Below are 24,149 nucleotides of genomic sequence, written 5' to 3' on the forward strand. Positions count from 1 at the left end.
GCTTATTTTTTTTACAATCTTCATTTATAAATCAGTTTTTGCCTGTTTGCCTGTAAAATCTTTCCACACCATGATTTACATTATGAAATTTATCACAGGTGGCGGCATCTTTTAGCCCTGCCAGGTGCAGCTCTGCAGAATGTCTAAAGGTACCCATGCATGGTACAATTTTTTCATTTTTTTCTGATAAGATAATTTAGTTTGATTATTCCGTTAGATCGAATATAAAGATTTTTCCGACATGTTCGATCAGATTTTTATTGAAAAAACGGGATAATTGTTGTTTTTTCTTGATTGAAAAAAAAAAGACCATAAATTAACAGAAAATGAGCTTTCCTGGATAATTTACTGCATTTTTCTATGTCACTGCCTCTTTAACCTGAAATGACAAGATTTGGCCAGCGCTTATCTTTATTTTAAAGTCGGTAATCATCCAGCACTGCCAGCTATGGCTAACAGTGTGCATCCTGTTCCCAGCACAAGGGCTGTGTGTGTCTATCTCCTCCCTCAGAGGAAGTGAGCGCTGCCCGGCAACCCTCACCGCGTCTCTGACAAGCTGGAAGAGGAACACTGCAACTGGTAGAGCTATACTTATATATTACTACAATGATACTATAGGGGGTAGGACGCCCGCTACTGCAACAGTGGCTTCATAGTGAAGGGAAATGGGCAGCATGACGCACAGTATCTATTCTGTTCTATTCGGTTCCTGTCCTTTCAACAATCAACATTCTATATACTGTACTTACAGCTAAAAAGAACGAACAGTGCAGTACACACATATCAGCCAGCAGAGGGCACTCTTGACACATAAATAAACCACGCAGACAGCAGGCAGGAATTGCCTTTGATAACTGTTGAGATGATAAGATCTGTCTCCTCATTTTACCATTTTCATTGCAGAGAATGGATTCAGCTGCGTTTACAGTGGAGGCTCAGTATATTAAGAACCTACAGCAACAAATCTATTTCCTGGAAATGGAGGCTAGCTTCCTATATCCTTTATGTTCAGTTGTTGAGTATTGGTATGGCTCAGCAACGTGGGTATTTGACGTAACACCACTCCTTTATGCCAGCCCTGCCATCTAGAATGTCTGAACATACCGTATTACACTAGCATGTATCCCTGTATGAAAAGCAAGGATTTTTTTTGTTTGTTTGTTTTTTTTTTTTTACCGAATATTGCTTGTGGTGATACATATATTTGTTAGGAGTGCTTCATAATTGTGCACGGATGCTTTAGAAACATTAATTTTATGCTTTGAATTAACTACCAAAATACCATCTAAAATTTGTGACTTTTTTAAATTACTTTTTAAACTTACTATAAAGAATTGACATTAACAGCTATAAGTTCAAGCATCCTCTGTGTTATTACTGCATGCTGATAACCGAGAATCTAGGTTATGTCTGGAAGGGACTTGCACTCAAAAGCTATGCAGGTGACTTTAGAAACTCAATAATGGCTCTATAAATCAAGTGTCTGTAAAGTAAGTCAGTCAGATACAGTAGATGGCGGCCATGGGCCAGAAAAGTTTAGGGTCTATACACTCTACAAGACGCATGCATGAACGCAATTATGTGCACATAGCGGGCATGTCACAGAGGGTTATAATGCAGGCTTCGGGGACTGCAAAACAGTTGAACCCAATGGGCAATCGTGCGTTGTGTGATAAAATGTTTCCAGCTGCATTACATCGCAACACGTGTAAACATTACATTGCAACACATGTAAACGCACAGTCTATGGACTTTCATGTTCCCATGAGGATTTCACACTGGGTCATAACTGACAGCACCTCACATAGGGCTTGATTCACAAAGCCGTGATAACTTTTTGCGCGAGCTATAACGTGCGTAACTCTATTCACGCGCAATCACAAATTTTCACGCAAAAAAAGTCACGTCTCGTGTGAAAATTCGCGATTGCGCACGAAAACCATTACGCGCGTTAGAGCACGCAAAATGGTAGCGCGACCGTGATAAGAGTTATCACGGCTTTGTGAATGAAGCCCATAGAGTGAATGAGCATTACAGCTGGCAAGAGCACAGTAATGGGGAAAAACACCTGCTTAATGTTGTGTAGGTCCTCCTTGTGCTGCCACAGCAGCTCTGACTGTGGCATTTACTTTACAAGACCTCTGAAGGCCTCTTGTTCTACTTGGCACCAAAATGTTAGCAGCAAATCCTTTAAAGCAAACCTGAAGTGAGGGAAGTCACTTCAAGTTTGTTACTGCCCTAAATAGAGGGAAGGTTCTGGATACTATAGAGACTTTCCGGTTCTCAGTCCGTCCTATCATTCCTGCACCATCCCTGGTAGAAGTTATTGGCTAGGGCTTTGGTACTCTTTACGGCGCAAGTAGTTCTGAAAACGAGCGCATCCATACTGCGCATGTGCAAGCCCAAACTCAAACTTGCACAGTACAGATGTGTTCATCTTCAGAACTACTTGGCACGATTAGTTCTGAAAGGCTGCCCAAGGAATACTAAAGAGCTAATCGACCTAGCAGTTCATATAAATGTATCCAGAGATGGCACAGGAATGACGGGATGGGCTGAGGACCAATAAGGCTCTATCCTATCCAGAGCCTTCCCTCTACATAGGTATGTAGCACACCTGAAATGAGTTTCTTCCACTTCAAGTTCCCTTTCAGTACAGTTGTGCTCATAAGTTTACATACCATGGCAAAAATTATAATTTCTTCATAGAATACAGTGGTTTGCAGAGGTATTTGGCCCCCTTGAAGTTTTCCACATTTTGTCATATTACTGCCACAAACATGAATCAATTTTATTGGAATTCCACGTGAAAGTGGTGTATACGTGAGAAGTGGAACAAAAATCATACATGATTCCAAACATTTAAAAAAAAATGCAAAATGGGGTGTGCGTAATTATTCAGCCCCCTGAGTCAATACTTTGTAGAACCACCTTTTGCTGCAATTACAGCTGCCAGTCTTTTAGTGCATGGGTCCCCAACCTTTTTTGGCTCGGGGACCACTATCCAGACCAAACCTTTCCCTGGGGCCCGGGGCGGTAGGTAATCTGGGTGCGGGTAGCTAGGAAGTATAGCTGCCCCAGTATAGCCAGTATAGATGCCTCAGGATAGCTAGTATAGATGTCTTAGTATAGTTAGTATATCTGCCCCAGTATAGATGCCTCAGTATAGTTAGTATATCTGTCCTAGTATAGCCAGTATATCTGCCCTAGTATAGCCAGTATATCTGCCCCAGTATAGCCAGTATAGATGCCCCAGTATAGCTGCCCCAGTATCGCCAATAAATCTGCCCTAGTATAGCCATTATAGATGCTTCAGTTTAGTTAGTATATCTGCCCCAGTATAGCCAGTATAGATGCCCCAGTATAGCCAATATATCTGCCCCAGTTTAGATGCCCCAGTACAGCCAGTATAGATGCTTCAGTATAGTTAGTATATCTGCCCCAGTATAGCCAGTATAGATGCCTCAGTATAGTTAGTATATCTGCCCCAGTATATCTGCCCCAGTATAGCTGCCCCAGTATATCTGCCCCAGTATAGCTGCCCCAGTATAGCCAGTATAGATGCCCCAGTATAGCCTTAGCCAGTATAGATGTCCCAGTATAGCTAGTATATCTGCCCCAGTATAGCCAGTATAGCTGCCCCAGTATAGCCAGTATAGATGCCCCAGTATAGCCTTAGCCAGTATAGATGTCCCAGTATAGCTAGTATATCTGCCCCAGTATAGCCAGTATAGATGCCCCAGTATAGCCAGTATATCTGCCCCAGTATAGATGGCCCAGTATAGCTGCATTCAGCCACCGCCGTTACCTTAGCTGGCGGCCGCTTCCTCTGTATATATCCTGGTCAGCCTCTCTCCTTCAATCCCGTCTTCTCTCATAGCAGCGCGTCTCCCGGCTGCTGTGAAGAGGCAGAAGAAGGAGAGCGGCTTCCTGTAACGGCGATGTGTATCGCCATTACCATGGGAACCGCTGCCCAGCTTCCTGCCTCTTCACAGCAGCCGGGAGACGTGCTGCTATGAGAGAAGACGGGATTGAAAGAGAGAGGCTGATCAGGATATATACAGAGGAAGCGGCTGCCAGCTAAGGTAACACAGCGGCGGCCACAGGGGGAGAGAGGACAGACCCGCGGCCCAGCTGCCAACGGCTCATGGACCAGCAGTGGGCTGCGGACCGGGGGTTGGGGACCCATGTTTTAGGGTTTGTCTGCACCAGCTTTGCATATCTAGAGACTGAAATCCTTTCCCTTTCTTCCTTGCAAAACAGCTCCAGCTCAGTGAGATTAGATGGACAGCGTTTGTGAACAGCAGTTTTCAGATCTTGCCACAGATTCTCGATTGGATTTAGATCTGGACTTTGACTGGGCCATTCTAACACATGGATATGTTTTGTTTTAAACCATTCCATAGTTGCCCAGGCTTTATGTTTAGGGTTGTTGTCCTGCTGGAAGGTGAACCTCCGCCTCAAGTCTTTTGCAGACTCCAAGAGGTTTACTTCCAAGATTGCCCTGTATTTGGCTCCATCCATCTTCCCATCAACTCTGACCAGCTTCCCTGTCCCTGCTTAAGAGAAGCACCCCCAGAGCATGATGCTGCCACCACCATATTTGACAGTGGGGATGGTGTATTCAGATTGATGTGCAGTGTTAGTTTTTCGCCACACATAGCGTTTTGCATTTTGGCCAAAAGTTTAAATTTGGTTTCATCTGACCAGAGCACCTTCTTCCACATGTTTCCTGTGTCCCGCACATGGCTTGTGGCAAACTGCAGAAGGGACTTCTTATGCTTTTCTGTTAATGGCTTTCTTCTTGCCACTCTTCCATAAAGGCCAACTTTGTGCAGTGCACGACTAATAGTTGTCCTATGGACAGATTCCCCCACCTGAGCTGTAGATCTCTGCAGCTCATCCAGAGTCATGGTCTTGACTGCATTTCTGTTCAGCGCTCTCCTTGTTCGGCCTGTGAGTTTAGGTGGACGGCCTTGTCTTGGTAGGTTTACAGTTGTGCCATACGCCTTCCATTTCTGAATGATCGCTTGAACAGTGCTCCGTGGGATGTTCAAGGCTTTGGAAATCTTTTTGTAGCCTAAGCCTGCTGTAAATTTCTCAATAGCTTTATCCCTGACCTGTCTGGTGTGTTCTTTGGACTTCATGGTGTTGTTGCTCCCAATATTCTCTTAGACAACCTCTGAGGCCATCACAGAGCAGCTGTATTTGTTCTGACATTAGATTACACACAGGTGCACTCTATTTAGTCATTAGCACTCATCAGACAATGTCTATGGACAACTGACTGCACTCAGACCAAAGGGGGCTGAATAATTACGCACACCCCACTTTGCAGTTATTTATTTGTAAAAAATGTTTGGAATCATGTATGATTTTCGTTCCACTTCTCACGTGTACACCACTTTGTATTGGTCTTTCACATGGAATTCTAATATAATTGATTCAAATCAAATGAAAGATATTTTTATTGGCATGACCAAGATTCATTACAGGTATTGCCAAAGCAAGGGGAAAAGGGGGACATGGAAGGGAGGTGGGGTAGGGGGACAATGGCTAAGCAGTCTGCGGACATTTTTTTAGGTTTACAGTTCCGTTATGCTCCTCTCAGTCTGTGGCATGCTGTGACATAGCGCGCAGCGATTGTCACTGTGGATTCCTCTTCTCCCAGTAGGATATATGTTTTTCTCTCATCTTCTAATGTAAGAAAGTCTGGGAATAGTTCCAACAATTTCTTAAAGTAAGTGTCCTTGGTTGCAGTATATTTTGGCAGTGCAGCAGGAAGTGGCTTTCATCCTCAAGGGTCTTCTGCTCACAGTGTTGGCACAGTCTCTCCTCCCTGGGTTTGTACGTCTGTCTGTGTCTCCCAGACTCTATTTCGAGGTTGTGAGCACTCAATCTGTAGACACTCAGGATTTTCCTCTCTTGAGAGTTTTGGAGCTTTTCCAGGTATGGGGCCATTTTATATTCTCTTTGTAGAGACTGGTATGTGGTTAGCTCTTGTGACTGTTTTATTTCACGCCTCCATTTTTCCACATAGTCCTCTTTGCTCTTGGCTGTGGTGTGTTTTATCTGGATTTTTGTTATGACCCGTGGGTCTGGGGTTGGAGGGAGTATAGAGCTGACCACAACTTTCAGTGCACAAGGCTTTTCTTAGTCTTCATTGTGCAGCATGACTTTGTAGTGGGGTGAGTCAGGGCTGCTGCTCTGTAGGTGGGCCCAGAAGGACAACACTCTCTTCTGTATCTCAAGCAGTAATGGGAATCTCCTCAGCTCGGCAGGCATTGTTTGAGGTACTCCGATGGACATGGAGAAGGTGTTTGCAGAACTCCAGGTGGAATATTTCTGTTGGGCTAGATTCCCATTTTGATTGGTCTGGGTAGGTGGTGGGGCCCCATACTTCACTTCCATACAGTAGGATTGGGGTGATGACACTGTCAAATACTTTTAGCCAGACCTTTACTGGTGGTTTGAGGTGGTACAGTTCTTTCCTGATGGCATAGAACGTTCGGCATGCTTTGGCTTTTAGCGCCTCCCTGGCTGGCTTAAGGCCTCCTGATTGGTTGATTTCCGGACCAAGGTAGGTATATTTATTAGTTCTGCTGATTTCACAGTCATTGAGTATAAATGATGGGCTCTGGGCTGACCTGTTTTTCCTCTGGAACACCATGGTTTTGGTTTTCTTTAGATCTATGGGGAGTGCCCATCTTGTGCTAAATTTCTCCAGGATTTTCAGGCTGTCTTGTAGACCTTCCTCAGTTGGCGACAGCAATAGGAGGTCATCTGCATACATGTTGTGTCATGTAGTGCGAGTCCTGGTGCTGGTGAGGCCTCTAGGGCAGAGGACAATTTATTGATATATATGTTGAAAAGTGTTGGACTCAGGCTGCAGCACTGTCTTACCCTCCGACCCTAGGGGAAGAAAGGTGTTCTTTTTCCATTCACTTTCATGTTTGTGGCAGTAATATGACAAAATGTGGAAGAGGTCAAGGGGGCCGAATACTTTTGCAAACCACTGTATGAATGATAACACAAAAACTTTTATTTTACTCGTGTTTAGTGGTTGGCTGAAGCCTTTTATTGTCAAGTAGCTGTGTTTACTCTTTTTAAATCCACTACACATACTACCCAAATGATTCTGATCAAAAGTTTACATACCCTGGTGATTTGCCCTAATAACATGCACATAACTTGACACAACTTTACCTGTGATGTATTTGCTTGTAATTAGTGGGCTGTATAAAAGGTCAATGAGATTCTGGGCAAACCCTTGCATCTTTCATCCAATGCTGCTGTTTTTTTTTTTTATTCTAAGTCATGGGGAAAGCAAACTAAATGTCAAAGGATCTGCATGAAAAGGTAGTTGAACGCTATAAAAATCTGAATTATCTCAGATACCTTCTGTTTTAAGAAGGCAAACCACACTAAGTATTGCTTCTTTAGTAGGAGGGCTTTTTGGTCTCTTTTAGTCCCCTATACTTTCCTAGTAGTTTTGGGTCACCCCATGCTGCTTGGTTACACTATAAAACAGGAAAGGGATATATGGAAATAACCAAGGAATTGAGTATGCCAATCAGCAGTGTTCAAACACTAATTAAGACGTGGAAAATTATGGGTTCTGTTGAAACCAAACCTTGGTCAGGTAGACCAACTACAATTTCAGCAACAACTGCCAGAAAAATTGTTCGGGATGCAAGGAAAAATTCTCTCTGAAAACATGTTTTGTGGCAGTTTCAAGATGTACAATAAGGAGGCACTTAAAGAAAGATGGGCCGCATGGTTGAGTTGCCAGAAAAAAGCCATTACTACGTCAATGCTACAAAGTATCCCACTTACAATATGCCAAACAGCACCAAGACAAGTCTCTGGCACAAAGCCATTTGGAGTGATGAGACTAAAATTGATCTTTTTTACCTCAACCATAAACACAACATTTGGAGAGGAGTCAACAAGGCCTATGATAAAGGTACATCATTCCAACTATGCAACATGGTGGTGGAATGCTAATGTTTTGGGGATGAGTGAGGACAAAGGCACAAGAACTTTGGTCAGAATTGATGGCAATATGAATGCAGTAAGTTATAACAAAATATTGGAGAAACAGCCCTAAGGGCTCAGGCCCACTAGAAAACACAATCACTAAGTGGGTTCTGTATTTGCAGCGTTTTCTGGAGCAATTTATGGTTATGTTAAAGCGCTTTTGAATGTAATGCTAGCTATTTGTACAGCGGTTGTGATTTGAGATTTCCTGTTTTCTGGAAAGGCTGGTATTTTGAGAGTTGGAGCAGTGCTCATATGAAACAATCACAGGAACCATGGGTGGCAAGGCAAAACGCTATAAAGAATGCTGTTTTATGATATTTTAACTTGTTGTGAAATCTGCAGATCATTGAACTGCAACAAGTCTGGTAAGTCCATTATTTGAGAAGAGCATCTCTGGTTACCGCTACAGAGGATGGAAGTCTAGAGAAAAATAAGTGAGAATTGGTATCCTGAGGATTAGTATTAAGACCTATTTGTGGAACTCCCTGTGTGTGACATATGAGATGGAAAAGAGATAAAGAGACCACTTACTGTTGACTTTTCTGGAAAGAAAATCCACTAACTGTTAGTCGGACCAGGGCTGTGAGATGCTTGAGGAAAATTAACTCTTCTCTGCTCAAATCATGAAGGGAGACATTTCTTGCAAAAGAGATAGACTGCAGATACATTCCTGTCTGGGTATACATAGGCCATTGCTCACTCCAGTTTCAGTATTACAGATTTCCCTTTAATTAGACTGGAAAAAATGTGAGAAATTTGACAGTAACTCTAAAATGTTAGTCTATTTGAAACTAGAGCTACACTTCAGTTAATTCAACAACTTTGCAGTAAAGCCTGCAAATGTGAGTGCCACAACTTTCTGTTCCAGTCTAAAGAAATGACGGTCCAGTTGATGGGAAGCAGTGATCTTGTCTGAAACAAGTTACTGATTTCTGACCACCAGGGGCATAATGAAACAGTGCTGCCCCCGATAGAGATCTGCCGTCCTTGCCCCCGATTCTCCCGTCACGCAGGGCTGGGTGTCCACTCCTGTACATAATGCATAGTGCCAGTGGAGCGTTATACATGACCTCCTTTCATACAGGTTTTATCACTGCATGTCATGTGACAGGGCGGAAGTCGCATAACGAATGATAACGTATGATGCCTATACACTGAAGAGGACCTGTCCTGCCACCAGAAGCAGGTAATTTATAATGCTTTGCTGACGCTCTGCATTATATACAGGAGCAGGCCAGCCCCCAAATCCCCCCCCCTTCTAACTCCCCTGCTGACCACCATCAGAGACTGTACTTCATATTAGGAGTTAGTTTCTCTGTCACAGAGAATATGTCTATCTCTTGCTGTTTTAGACATTAATGTGGAAGTATCTTATCTACCAGCAAAGTATGTTTCCATCAGCTGGGGTTTATTTCCAATCAGCTCTCTAAGTTAGCCAATAAATGGTATCAGCCTGATTCAAAACTTCTTGATTTCCAATCAGCGGGAGGGAAGGGACGCGGGCGGGTAGCGCCGATACAGAGGAGGCGGGGGAGCGGCGCTAACAGACAGGCATAGGTAAACATTGTGCTGGCGACACGCTGTGTGTCACTAGCACTGCGGGGGGTATAGCGGCGCGCAGGGGGGTCCTGGATGCACACCATGGGGCAACAGAGGCTGGTGTTAGTGTGCACATCCAGCCTCTGTGCCCCACTAACATAATTAAATCCCACCTCGGGTTCTCTTTAAGACAGCGACCACCCCAAGAGGATCTAGTGATCAGCAGAGTGGAGATGGCCTTATAATCTCCACCTGCCTACTTGGTTGCCCTTCATAGCAACCTGATTTTGCGAGTACCCTTCTTCTCCTACACTCTTCAAGAAACTCATTTTTTTACTGCACTTGGTGTCTCAGTGTTTATTTTTGAAGGTGCTGCATCATCTCATCCCTCTGTTATCTACCAGCAGGATCACTGTAGAATCGAAATTGTACATGTGTTACAGGGCTGCACAGACAACTAGTAGATAAGCACTCTTTGCGGGAAATACTGAAAGGACACCTACACTGAGAGGGATATGGAGGCTGCCATATTTATTTTCTTTTAAACAATACCAGTTGTCTGGCTATCTTGCTGATCTCTTTGGCTGCCCAATGCTATAAATATTAAGGTAGCCACTAATGATCCAATTTCTAGAGAAAAATCGTTTGAGCGATCAGAAATTCTGATTGGAAGAAAAATCGTTCACCACACCATCAATGAACCAATCTTTGTTTCCTATCTATCACAACCAATCAAGAAAATCGAAATTTTGGTTTGACAAAAATCCAATCGGGCGACTATTTTTATAATCGTTCATAATCGATTGTGCCCATCAACCAAGATCATTTTCAACCAATCCAATCAGAATTTCTGATTGCTCGAATGATTTTTTGCTAGAAATTGGACCATTAGTGGCAACCTTTAGTCTCTCTGTAGCCAGATGTATTAAAACATTTGTTTGTTGCTGTAACACACAGTGTTTTTAGACTCTGTCCTCCCAGCTTATGTTCACAACAGTCAGACTGCAGAGGAAAAAAAAAATCACAATGTAATTAATAAGTAGATCCAGTAGATGGCAGCAACACTCCACTGGTTTATTACATGTCAATCAAGTTAGCTGAAGCTAGTCAGTGATTCCTTATCTATAATGTAGTCTATTCTAGAGTGTTTGTTGTTCCATTTGTCTATATTCGGTTTAGTTCTTTACTAATATTGTAAATAAAGACAGTTCTTTATTGATGCTTGACCTCTACTCTCATCCAAAGACAGAACAACAGAAGTTGTTTAGGTGATACCTTTAATGACTAGCTGTACAAGAATTCTTTGCAAGTCACAAGTCACTTCTTTGTATATCATATTAGTTTATGTTTGCTAACTGTTTATGGAGTTGCTAATAATCTCCTTATCAGTCAATATATACAGTAGATGACATTTTGGGACCCATTCTAAATATATGTATCTGCTGACTGCCACAGGGGCGTAACTAGAGGGGAGAAGCTCCTGCAATCACAGGGGGGCCCAGAGCTTTGGGGGAGCTCAACTACTTACCTTCTCTTCTTTCGATACAGGGGACTTTACTTCAGATCAGGTGTTTTTGTGGCCACACTTGTTATGGGTGTGAAGATCATGATGGTGACTAAGGGGAGGCAAAGGGAGCGGTGTGAACTGGGGGGCATCAAAGTTTCGCTGAGGGGCCTCATAAATTACGCCACTATATAGCCATAGAAGCGATGTTATTTCTTCATACATAACATCACTTTTACACCAAGTTATGTAATGGTCAGAGCCTTCTGAAGAAGCACCCAGCAGCCTCTCCACTCAACCACCATCGCACCGGTACATTTTCCTGATATGTGGATTAAGAATAAAGCAGCTGAATTATCTTTCAGAGCCTGGTTCCGACTTGTCTACTTAGAGGGTAAGATTGGCAACTTTATAAGAGGCTATCAGCTGCTCCTTGAGTACTGATCACCACTCTCAGTTTCCGCATCTTCATGGCATTAAGTTTACGTTCCTCCTATTTAAAAGCAGTAATCCACATAATCACTACTTTATAGATTGCCAAATAGTGTCTTTCTCTTTGAAAGTGGAGTAGAGAGGAGAACACTCATGTTTCACTTTTGCCATGAATCACCAATTTAAAAAGTTATGATCCACAGCCACAATATTAGTCAATTAGTAAGCCCCTTTTTTGGAGTTCAGGCTGGCTGACAATTTTAATCCAAGGCTCCATTCAAGTGAGTGCAGCATTAAATCAGCAAATTCGAGTAATGAGGTGTTCACAGTATGTAATCAAAGCACTGATTGCAAACTTAATTGAGCAGATCAACTCTTTATAAATATGGGGCGGATATGTCAGTGTGTGTGTAAGTGTCAGTGTGTGTGTTCGTGTGTAAGTGTCAGTGTGTTGGTGTTCACTTGCTTGGATTTACTTCTATTTTGGAGAATGACGATCACAGTGATTTTAAAGCATACATGTCAGAGAAGAAAAAGATTAAAGTGTACCTGAGCCGAAGCTTGGGTCAAAAAGACATACTTATCTAAGAAGAGGTAAGCCTTTGGACCCTATAGAGGTTTTCCAAGCCGTCTTCTGGTGTCCCGTCACAGAACACAGACCCCTTAAAGATTACCAACAAGGGCTTGACAGTAATTACATCAAAGATTACCAACAAGGGCTTGTCAGTAATCACATCGAGGTAGCTCTCCTCTTCAGGTAGGAGTGTGACCCTGAAGTTAAGGAGGGTCTCCGGCAGTGGCAGAGGACAGCGTAGGAAGCCTTTGGAGGATCCAGAGGCTTCCTTTTCTTTAGGTAAGTATTTACTTTTTATTGTTGCGTATGTCTCAGGTTCCCTTAAATGTTATGTACGTCAATAAGGGGAAGCTTCTGGCCATTCTCTCATATGTGTACGAGTGTGGCCGAATTGCACAGGTGCAAGCATGGCCCGCACCTGTGCAGTAGCATTGAGTTGCTTGCACATTGGCTTTTTCCTCCATGTATGAGGGACTCTGTGCTACTGTGCAGGCGCGGGCTGTACTTGCACCTGCACAGTGCAGCCACGCTCAGACACGTATGGGAGAGCAGCCACAAAATAGAAGAGGGTCTCTGCTATCAGTGGTGGGTTTTTCCACAGGTTTGCTTTAAAGGCTATTTTGCTTATGCTAGCAGTACACATCTAAGCTGTACTATACTAGAAACACAAGCAAATGAAAATACTAGGTGTATTGCATAGCAACCAATCTAGTACTTGCATTTTGTAAAAAGACATCAGAGCCAGTTGTAAAATTGCCATCAGCATTTATTTCTGTACTGTACTTTCTCTGGAGGAATATGGAATGGGTTGGCCACGGAAAATACAATAATTATTTGTAAGCTTCTCCTTAACTCCAGATCTTCACGCGAGAGCAAACTAAGAAGGCCACGGACCTGAAGCCGCACCTTGCCATGGAAGCAGAACACCTGCTCAGAAAGTTATTGGTAAAATGAATAACACTCCATGTATGTGTGGGAAAGGTACATCTATCAAAAGACGTGTGTGTGTGTGTGTGTGTGTGTACATACCTCAGTTAATGCAACCCTGAAGTGAGATGTAGCACAGTGAGTTAAACAAGTGTACATATACAGTATTACCAGTCTTGCTGAAAACCTGCTTGCTTTCCTTTCCTCTTTTTTCATTTTGAGGGTTAATAATCCAGGGCTAAAATCTTCCTGATAACTAATTAGAGGTTATAAAATTTCTATGTGCCTGTTAATAAACCTCTGATAGCAGTATAGTGATAACAACATTCAGTAGATCATCATCATTTCTCTGTGTGGGAGCTGAATTGCCATTAAGTACTGCAGCCATGTAAGAGAGATAGAGTAATCTCTAAATTCTTGACCCTAAAGGTTCATACACACCTACCAACTATCTGTCCAACTATCTGCCAAACTTGTCTGTTAAGCCCCAGTCACACACTCAACAGTGGCTTTTTATGCAGCACAATTGTTGTGAAACAAGTTGAAACAACTAAAAAAAGTATTTTGCTATTGTTCAGCTGATAAGACTGATAAGATGTCAATCCAACAGGCTACCCTACATGGTCAATCAAAAGAGGCAGGTCTAGGACTATTATAAAATCTCGACCAGAGCTGTTACAGACCACTAGATATAGTAACCTAGAGCAGTATAGGCCCACTTTTGTGACCACTTATTCAGTGGAGTATAAACAGGTGACCAACATCATTGCCAAATATCTTCCGGTTTTAGAGGCATATGTTGGTCTTTCTACCATTTTAAAAGGTGGTGTAAGGTTCTCAAGCAGGCGGGCCCCGACTTTTGGACAAATCCTTTCTCCTAGTCTATATAGTCCTGATACCAATTCGGACACATGGTTGTCGGTAGTAGGCTCATACAAATGCGGTGTTCCCACATGGAGGTACTGCCATGTACACCAAAAATCCAGAACAACTGTTTCAGTCTCTAATGGCCGTCATTTTGGTATTAAACAGTTTATTAATTGTGGTACCAAATATGTGGCTTACCCTATTAACTGTACCTTTTGTTCTTTACAATATGTGGGTTGTTCCACAAGGCCTTTGAGACAAAGGATAGCCGAACACTACCTGGGAGCAGAATGGGCCACCACACACATTTCAAATGTGGCTAAACATTTTAGGGATATACATGGTGGGGACATGACAGGTTTTCTTTTTCAGGGGATTGAGAAAAGTTATGCCACCTTTGAGAGGGGGGATCTCTATAAAAGACTATTGAAGAGAGAGGCCATGTGGATACATTAGTTATTAGGTCTTCAATGATTAGGCCGAATCATAAGATGGATGACAGTTTTGATGAGCTGTTACACGGTTTGCAGCTCATGTCTAATAGCGCAGAAATGATGCTATGATAAAAAGTAATTCAGTGTTTCTTTTCCTTAGGCACTTAGATCTGAGAGTGAAGGTTTGAAGGTGGAAGTTAAACGTAAAGATGCAAATCTGCTAATGCTACAGCGAGACCATGAACATGTCAAAGGACAGATCAGAGATTCTGAAGGTATATTGTTCAACACTGAACGGATTGAATTTACTATAGTGTATTAGCTGTTCTGTGCTGGCCTGGAAAAAAACACTCATTAGACCACCAAACGAGTCTCCATCTGAAAGATATATATCTACATAAAAGATACTTGCGTTTAAACAGAAGAAATCCCCATTGCGTAGCAAAAAGCGCGCACTGTCACCTATGTTTACGAGCAGCCCCCATAAAGCTTGATAGGGTAGCAGAGCCATAAAGACATTAACAGGCACAAAGAGCATTAGGCATCTGCACTTAGGCTGGGCCCACACTTGTTAAAAAGCACATGCAGTTTTGCGCAATGCAAAATCGCATGCCATGCTATCCAGTGGCAACATGTACATTTGTTTGCAAGTCCACTATTTTTCAGCTGCAATACGCACGCGGTAAACAAACAAATCTCCCCCCCACGCATGAAATATGAAAAATTGTCTGCGTAAAACCGTCACCGTACACAAATGTGGCCTCTACCTTAATGTTGTCTTACAAAAGTTAAACTGTTGCCTAACTAGTACTGTATTACCAAAACCTTAAAGAGAACCCCAGGTGAGAGGGATATGGAGGCTACCATATTTATTTACTTCTAAACAATTCAAGTTGCCTGGCTACCCCGCTGTTCATCTGCCTCTAATAATTTTAGCCATAGACCCTGAACAAGCATGCAGATCAGGTGTTTCTGACGGAAGTCTGGCTGTATTAGCCGCATGCTTGTTTCAGGTGTGTGATTCAGACACTACTGAAACCAGAAAGATCAGCGGGACTGCCATGAAACCGGTATTGTTTAAAAGTGAACCAATCAGGGTATTTATACATTTGTAAATTGACACTACTGCTTGGTTTCATGTTCTGCAAGGTGCCATCAAGTACAGTTGTTGTACATCTCACCCTTTCTTGTGCACCCAAGGAGTCCCCAGTCTTTAGAGTTTTAAAGCTCTTAAAATATCTGACTCAGAGTTACATCCCTCCTCATATTTTACTGATTTGTGACATTCAGGAAAGAGTAGCAGAAAACATCAAATAAGTTCAAACTATTTTGTTCACTTTGGGCTAAACTCATGGGGTCGATTTGGACACCCAGGAAATGTTTGGAATATAACAGGGACACCTGCAGACTCCTCATAGTACCTGAAACTAAGCAGTTATGTAACTTCCCAGTCATTGCAGACTCTGCCAAGTTTACTTCAAATTAGCAATGAATGAACTCATATATAGAACGCTGTGGTGTAGATGAGGATCTTGGGGCCTCAGTGTAAGTTTTACATGTGGCCTAAAGTGTTCTATTTTTTTTTTTTTTCACAATAATTTTTATTGAAAAATGTTTCAGCATACAAGTTATGTAAGTATCCAATGGCATAGTATATAATATATATATAACAAATAACAAATAAACAATATATAAGAAGTTCTCCACATAAGCATATACATTTCACTAGAAAAATATAGCTCAGTTGTACAACCAGCTTGTTATAAGTTAAATATAACTGTGAAATAAATTTGCATCTTATAATCATGTTATAGAGTAAAGAAGAAATAAAAAAAATAAAAAAAATTCAATAATACTGCAAGATTATAAATCCGCATAAATTCGCATAAAATCCGCATAAAGATGCAAAATCCGCATCAAGATGCGTAAATATAATGCTACCATGCGAAATTTTGCGTTAGGATTCAGAAAACCTCAAAGTTGCGCGAAAATGCGCAAAAACGCGTAAAAACGCGCAAACGTGCAGAAAACGCGCGAAAAACGCCAATAGGTGCGAAAAACGCGCTATAAACGCGTTCAACACACCCAGGCATGTAACCTATCTATAAATGTGGAAAAGAACCCGTATTTACATAAAAATAGTAAAAATGATGACAAATCTCACTGAAGTATAAAAAACTACGAAAATTATAAAATTATAACAAATTATTAAAATGTTGTGTATGGGATATTTAAACCATCTTCAACTTGATAAAAATTATACTTACTAAAAATAAATCTGTGTCAAATAATATTGACACAATTGCGACTTCTGGAGTAATTTCTTGGAAATGAATATTTGAAGTTTAAAGTGTACCTTTCTATGATATTATTGAGAGATTATGGGAATGTAAAGTGTTCTATTGACATGAAGTCCCAAAACCTACCAATTACAGTTTCAGTGTCAGAGATGTGTTATCAGAGTAAGGAAACACTTTGTTAAAGAGGACCTCCATACAAAAAATAAAAATCTGTCAGTGCTGCTGTAATGAAAAGTTATATTTTACTCCAGAGTCTTGTCCCACGAAGCCGCTCCAAAGACCGCGCATTACTACACGTCCGCTTGGCCAAACCTCCCCTCTCTCCTCCGAGAACGCCAAGCTATTTCCTGCATTAAATTGCCGGCCGTTTTTTCTCGGAGGAGAGAGGGGAGGTAGGGCCAAGTGGCGGAAGTGTAGTGATGCGGGGTCTTCGGGGCGGCTTTGTGGGACAAGATTCCCGAGGTAAATATAACTTTTCATCACAGCAGCGCTGATGGATTTTTATTTTTTGTATGGAAGTCCTCTTTTAGGATTACCGCTATTCATTGCACATATAGAGGTGTTCATTGCCAGCATAGCACCAATTTAAAAGCTAATAAGATAGATTAAGGAGGGCCCAGGTGCGGTCTTAACCTCTGCATCCCCTTTTGCTACACCACTGATAGAATGACTCATACAATGCCATGCCAAGAAGTGAAAACATTAGTTGAGCAGTGCCATAAAAGGTGATGACACTATATAAATCCTTAATAAGAATATTCATACTAGTAACAGCAAAGTTATAGCAAGTTAATGATTGTAATGTAAGCTTGCATTTTGGATTCAACACTTACAGGCAAACAATGCTTTTGGAAATAAAAAGATTATGCCACAAAGTATTGTTTGTCATATAGGTATAAATGTAATATTTTTATACAAAAAGCAACTATTATTATTATTTATTGTAGTCATAAAGTGCCAATATATTATGCAGCACTGGACAATAAACATATACAATGATACAAGAATGACAGACGTAACAAGGTTATACAACATAGAACAAAGTTATTCAAGGCAAACGGTACAAGATACATGATCATGTGATTATGGGCTGGTTTGGTAGGCCCAGTAATACAGGCACAGGCTGTTGTAGGAAAGAAGCACACGATCATGTAGACTACATTAGGGAAGGGAGGACCCTGACAGAGGCGCAGGGCCGGATTTGTACTTTCCAGTGCCATAGGCCTGCTGTCACCAAGCACCCCCCCCCCCACCACCACCACCACCAAAAATCATTCTGTCCAACTCTGACTAGCGATCACTGGTTTAAATGGATTCATTTCAGTTGTGCTGCTCTGCCCCCCATTCAACAAATAATACCTGTAATTTGCGCTCCTGCCCGAATGTGCACAGCAGCCGATAGTGTTCTGGGCATGCATACTTGAGAAATGACACTGATGTATGACCAGTACTTGTCAAGAATATTACAGGGAGCACGAGTGGCCAGAGCATGCGCTGCTTCTTTGTCCTCTGTGAGACTGGCTGCAGTCGGAGCCACAAACAGGTGGAAGGGCAGCGCAATGGAGAGAAGCCCATCCAAAACAGAGAACAGGTAAGTAGCAAACATCCTGTCAGGACCCACTTTGGATGTTCTGTTGTAATTAGAGCGGACCTGAACTCAGAACTTCCTCTCTGCTCTACAAGATATGCACCTACATAACCTTTAAAGAAAAACATTTCTTTGTTACAGCTGATATAAATCCTGCAATAAATCTGCAGAGTGTCTACTTCCTGCTTTCATAGAAGCAGACATATCGTTAACATCCTGTGCTTTCAAATGGGCTTAGACGTGGTGGCAGTCAGGTCACACAGTGTAGAGATCAAATTACAACTTGTGATTAGACACTGATGAGGGGGAATTAGACAGGCTCTCTAAATACATACAGGGTACATTTCTCTGTTTTCCTTCTGTCCTGTGCAAGAGTTCAGCTCCACTTTAAAGCATCTGAATAACATTTATTTATATTTGCTGAAAAATCTATGTATCTCTTTTGAATGCTGAATGTACATATGGTGGTGTGCTCTAACATATTGGCAGTATACAGGAACAAAGTCTGAAGAAGGCTTATTAGCAGAAAGTTTACTCTTTTCTTTTAAGCCAATAAATGGTATCATCCTGATTCAAAACTCTCTGCTTTCGCTGATGGTTAAGATGGTACAATGCTCTACTGCTACAGGAAAGCAGAAGGATGCAAAACCATACACACTAGCATAGAGGTAGTAACAGCTCAGGTGACAGTGACAGTGTAGCAATGAAAGGAAAGCAAACAGCATTTTTATTCCTGCAGTCCTAGATGGTAGGAGCTGAAGGACAGAAAATGAGTCGGGAAAGAGTTAACTGAGACCACTGCTGGCTAGGAAGAAAAAAACAAAAGATAAACAGTCATAAATTAGGGTTAGATAAGAGTGTAATTAACTGCTTCTGGGGTCAGTGTCACAGCTGTAAAATAGAAAGTGAAGAAACTCACTGATGTTTGTGAATTCCTGCATTAAAACTCAGCGGAACTTACCTAGTTTTATCTGCTTTGTAATGTAAATCCCTTTTATTTCTCACATCCACTTGTATGTTCATCACCAGGAATGGATCATCAGGTGGCAGTTATGATTGATCCTGATTGTTATAACACATCAAGAAGTGTGAGAGAGAGAAGAAGGGATTGGGGAACTCTGGAATTCAGCTATTAGTGCAGAGCAGGGCGCTGGTTCGCTGCGCTGCGGGACCAGAAGAGATGATTTACTTTGACATATAACCTCTTCTCTCTCCAAGTCCTGCCGCCCTTCTGATCTTATCTGATTTTATCGCCCTAGGCCATGGCCTCTGTGGCCTTCCCAGAAATCCGGCCCTGCAGAGGCTTACAATCTAACTTACAAACTAAGTTTATTCAACTGAAACTTGAGTGTTGCTTTTTACATTACTATCCCCCTGTGTGATGCTTTATTGAACAAGGGTTAAAAATAAAGCTGCTTGTTTTGGTAAAACAAGTAGTACTTTGCATTCTACCAAGTTTAGTTTCTATCACTCTTTCTTAGAATGGTAAAGGACTGACTCAGTGATTACATAACAAGCCTTCTTGTGCCATCCCTATAGCCTCTCATAGCGAAGAGAAAAGGCGTTTGTTGGAGGAGATCGTTCAGATTAAACAAATAAAGGAGCTCACTGATAGACAGATTTCACAGAAGGAGATGGACATACTGCACAGCAAGCAGGAACTTGAACGTGAGATGCTCAGCTTAGCTGACACTAATCAGAGACTGCAAGCACTGAAGGCACAGGTATGTAGCCAATCTCCACAAGCAAGCTCCGCATGTATTCTCAAAACCATATTCTAAGGAACTATAGAAAATGTCTACATATAGTAGGTAAATTAAATGTTCACAATACATTTAGTTAAAGCTAATGTTCAAACAGACACCTATATACACAAATGAAACATATTATACAGTACATAAAATAGTCCAAAGATGAATAAGTATCCCAGTACTGCTGTTCAAATGTACAACTTTATTTAACCACTTGAGGACCGCAGTGGTAAACCCCCTAAAGACCAGGCCTTTTTTCTGCTAATTGGCCACTGCAGCTTTAAGGCCAAGCTGCAGGGCCGCACAACACAGCACACAAGTGATTCCCCCCTCCCCCCCTTTCTCCCCACCAACAGAGCTCTTTGTTAATGGGGTCTGATCACACCCCCCCCTGTTTATTTTTTTCTTTATATAAATATGTTGTTTTTTTTAAATTATTATTTTTTACTATTTATGTTATTATTCTTTTTTTAAAAACCCCTCCCTCCCCCGCCGCTCGGAGACTGAAGGCGGGGCGGAGCTCCGCCTACCGAGCAGGAGATGCATGCGCAGCCTGCGCGCGATCTCCTGCAAAATGCAGCCTCAGGACTTGACGCCAATCGGCGTTAGGCGGTCCTGGGGCTGCCGCCGCGGCTATGCCCATTGGTGTGAGGCGGTCCCCCAGTGGTTAAACTGGCTCTTCATACAGCGCTGTCTCTCACGTTGCCCCACAGCCTCACCACGGTGATGGGTATGTCTAAATGCTGAACTTGTAAATACATGTTCAATATACTGTACAATCAGGACAAGCAGTGACACAAGTACCGATACATATAATTGATGCGTAGTTTGAATAACTTCACCAATACTGATAGATGTTCATTTGATATATTGCACAAAAACAGGAAACAAAAGGGGGGGGGATCCCTGCCCCTGCCCTTGCGAGCTTACAATCTAGAGGACTGAACTGATCTGCCTGTTGGATCAGATAGAATAGCAGATATTGGTCACTCATCAGTGTTGTTTTACTAATTTTTTACAACAATTGTCGTCCTAAATGGCGAAATCTGTAGTATGTCTGACAATTCAAATGATTTTTATCTAACGTGTGTACAAGACTTAAAGGAATACTATCAATGCCCAAATGTTCTAAAATGACAATGTACAAATAATGTCTAGGTAGCTGTGTGAACATTTTCCTACTCTTCATGTTAAATATCAGAGGCAAAAGCTTTAATTTATTTAGTGTAGGATTTAGCTCTATTGGGACAAATCAATTGCAGAAGGGGTGTCTGCTTCAATGCACAGCCAGTGTTGTATATCAGACTACAGAATATTTTTCTCTGAAAGCAAAAACAGTATCAAAAGCTGTGACAATTACAAATGTTAAAATGGAACCTCAGCCTAAACAAACATACTGTCATTAAGTTACATAAGTTATGTTAATTAGAATAGATAGGTAATATAATTTTTTACCCACCCTGTTTTAAAAGAATAGGCAAATGTTTGTGATTCATGGGGGCAGCCATCTTTTTGGTTGAAAGGAGGTGACAGGGAGTATAAGACACAGTTCCAACTGTCCTTTGTCCTGATAACCCCTCCCAGCTGCATACGCTAGGCTTCAAATGTCAAATTCAAAGTGTCAAAAAAAAAATTGCACCAAAACAGCAGAACGAGAACAACAACATCAGAAATCCCATCATGCTTTGCACAGCATCAGGGAAAAAATGCCCGGGCAGTTTTCTTCTGTGCAGCTAAAAATGAGGCTTGTATAAGAGAAACAAAGTTCTGATGCTGTGAAACTGTTAAAGAAACACCAGGCCTTTTCAGTGCTGCTGAGTCGATTTTTAGTCTGGAGGTTCACTTTAACAAGATACATTTCCTCTGCAAGAAGCTGCAACTGTTGGGAGCTTTCTCTCTCTCACACACAGAGTTACACACATAGTTAACTGATCAAGTGTGAGGGGAATTTCCCCTCTCCTTGCCAGTTTGGGCATCAGTAAAGTTTGTCATACAATGTCACAGCGCCAGGATTTATGCTGTCTCAGGCAGTCAAGCAATCCACTATTACTCCACCTCCAGAGATACACTCAACTCTGCATACTTCCTGTGTGACTCGTTTCACCGGAAACAGAAAAGCAGAAAAAAGTCTCTCTCAGTGGGTAACGGTAATACTTTAATTTTCCATACAAGGCACAATAAAATCGGAGTAAAAAGATCACTTACATCAAGAGGGTCCTATGCCAATATAGGACCCCCTCCGGACATATCGCTTCCCACCCTTGTGGTACTAAGGACATGCACAATCGAGCACTGGTGCCCAGCCCGCTCTCGTCCCGACTAGTTTCGGCCTTCCGCCGTCATCAGGGGATACGAGAGCGAGCAGGCTAAGGCACATATATAGAATCATGAGCATAATTACCTGTAGCATGACAAGCCGCTGTCACCGCCCGGAGCGCTTGGACGCACTAAGGACCACTTCCGGTCGGCGGCCATACTGCATCCGGTTTGCGTCAGTGGAACGCATACGCGTTCCACCTATGTAAACAAGGAGACAAACGCGGAAGTAATGTCGCATGTACATGCCGACACTTACTCCGCGGTGACATGCGGATGGCAGCGGCAAGGCAGCCAAGGCACTGACGTCAAAACTTCTTAAAGTTAAACTCTAATACTGTAAAACATTATCATTTACACCTCATTCTTAAAGAGAACCCGAGGTGGGAATTACTTTTACTATTGGGGCACAGAGGCTTGTTGTGCGCACTAAGACCAGCCTCTGTTGCCCCATCGTGTGTCTCCATGTCCCCCCTGCTCGCCGCTATACCCCCCGCATTGCTGGCGACACGCAGCGTGTCGCCAGCTCAATGTTTACCTTGCGCTGTCAGTCAGCGCTGCTCCCCTGCCTCCTCCGCATCGGCGCACCCGCCCGTGTCCCTTCCCTCCCGCTGATAGGAGGGAAGTGACGCGGCGGGTGGCGCCGATGCGGAGGAGGCGGGGGAGCGGCGCTGACTGACAGCGCAAGGTAAACATTGAGCTGGCGACACGCTGCGTGTCGCCAGCAATGGGGGGGGTATAGCGGCGAGCAGGGGGGACATGGAGACACACGATGGGGCAACAGAGGCTGGTCTTAGTGCGCACAACCAGCCTCTGTGCCCCAATAGTAAAAGTAATTCCCACCTCGGGTTCTCTTTAAAAAACAACAAAATACAATTAGAAAACAAGTGTCTGTATACAGTTACGGCTGTAGCGCCATCTGCTGTCCATATCTAATATTGCACTCTGTCCCAAAAAACTCCACATAAATTCCTATCTAAAATCAGTCAAATACAGGTACATGGGCATTACAACATTGGTCATTACAGAGTAAAGTTTGAAAGTATTTTGCTAACAGTAAACAAAGAGGTTGCCAGTGAAATGTATACACCAGCACTTAGCAGCGCTTCCTAAACAATTCCTATCTCAATTAAAAAAAAAATGTAGATCGATAGTGTTCCTTTAAGTTTGCCAGTGGAAACATGCATCTAAGGCCTGATTTCCATATATGCACTGCGGGCAATGCAGGGGGCCCGCCGTGACGCACGGCACTGCATTGGTCTGCGATTTTTCCCTGTGCGGTGGTGATTCCATTCATTTGTAATGAATTAGGTTTACGAATACGCAGATATGCCAGCAACCATGCGAGTCTGTGGTGAATCGAAATGCATGTATGGAAACATCAGAAAGTATTTCTGATGTTCCTGTGGATCACATCACTACTCGTTGCCAAAAACACACAGCCATAATCACGCAGGTGGAAATGAGGCCTAATCCAGTGATCCAAGCTACAAGGCAAGAGTGCTAACTGCTCACCACTGAACTATTATATTATTATTGTACTATTATTACTATTACTATTATTGTACTTATCGCACAATCAATATTCTGGTAAGCTTGTCAAGTGTTTTTCTTTAAGCTAAAACAAAGATCGGAAAACCAGAAGGAGATGGAAAACCAGCTGTCACTGAAGAGAACTGAGTTGCTGAAAACAAATTCAGACAGGCATGAAATGGAAGAAAAACTGCTGAAATACACGGCAACCACCCCAAACCAACTGACGCTTGATTTAAGGTACAGAAGGTAGTCAGCAGTGTGGCTCTCTCTACACTCTGCAATTGCCTTTATACTCTATATTGTAGTTTAATAGTAACTGCAAGCTTTCATTTCACTCT

General features: G+C 42.3%; 1 protein-coding gene across 2 annotated transcripts in view; it reads left to right on the forward strand.

Annotated features, from left to right (window-relative positions):
- Positions 1-533: 533 nt before the first annotated feature.
- Positions 534-24,149, forward strand: part of LOC137503860 (early endosome antigen 1-like) — a 71,554-nt gene continuing 47,938 nt past the window's right edge. For both annotated transcript variants that reach the window (XM_068231456.1, XM_068231457.1), the window contains exons 1-6: positions 534-579; positions 904-995; positions 12,959-13,037; positions 14,481-14,595; positions 19,748-19,932; positions 23,894-24,048. In XM_068231456.1, the coding sequence (XP_068087557.1) occupies positions 907-995; positions 12,959-13,037; positions 14,481-14,595; positions 19,748-19,932; positions 23,894-24,048 (623 nt within the window). In that variant the 5' untranslated portion in view covers positions 534-579; positions 904-906. The remainder of the gene's footprint in view (positions 580-903; positions 996-12,958; positions 13,038-14,480; positions 14,596-19,747; positions 19,933-23,893; positions 24,049-24,149) is intronic.

This window comes from Hyperolius riggenbachi, chromosome 4, assembly GCF_040937935.1.
Source record: "Hyperolius riggenbachi isolate aHypRig1 chromosome 4, aHypRig1.pri, whole genome shotgun sequence".
Taxonomy (NCBI): domain Eukaryota; kingdom Metazoa; phylum Chordata; class Amphibia; order Anura; family Hyperoliidae; genus Hyperolius; species Hyperolius riggenbachi.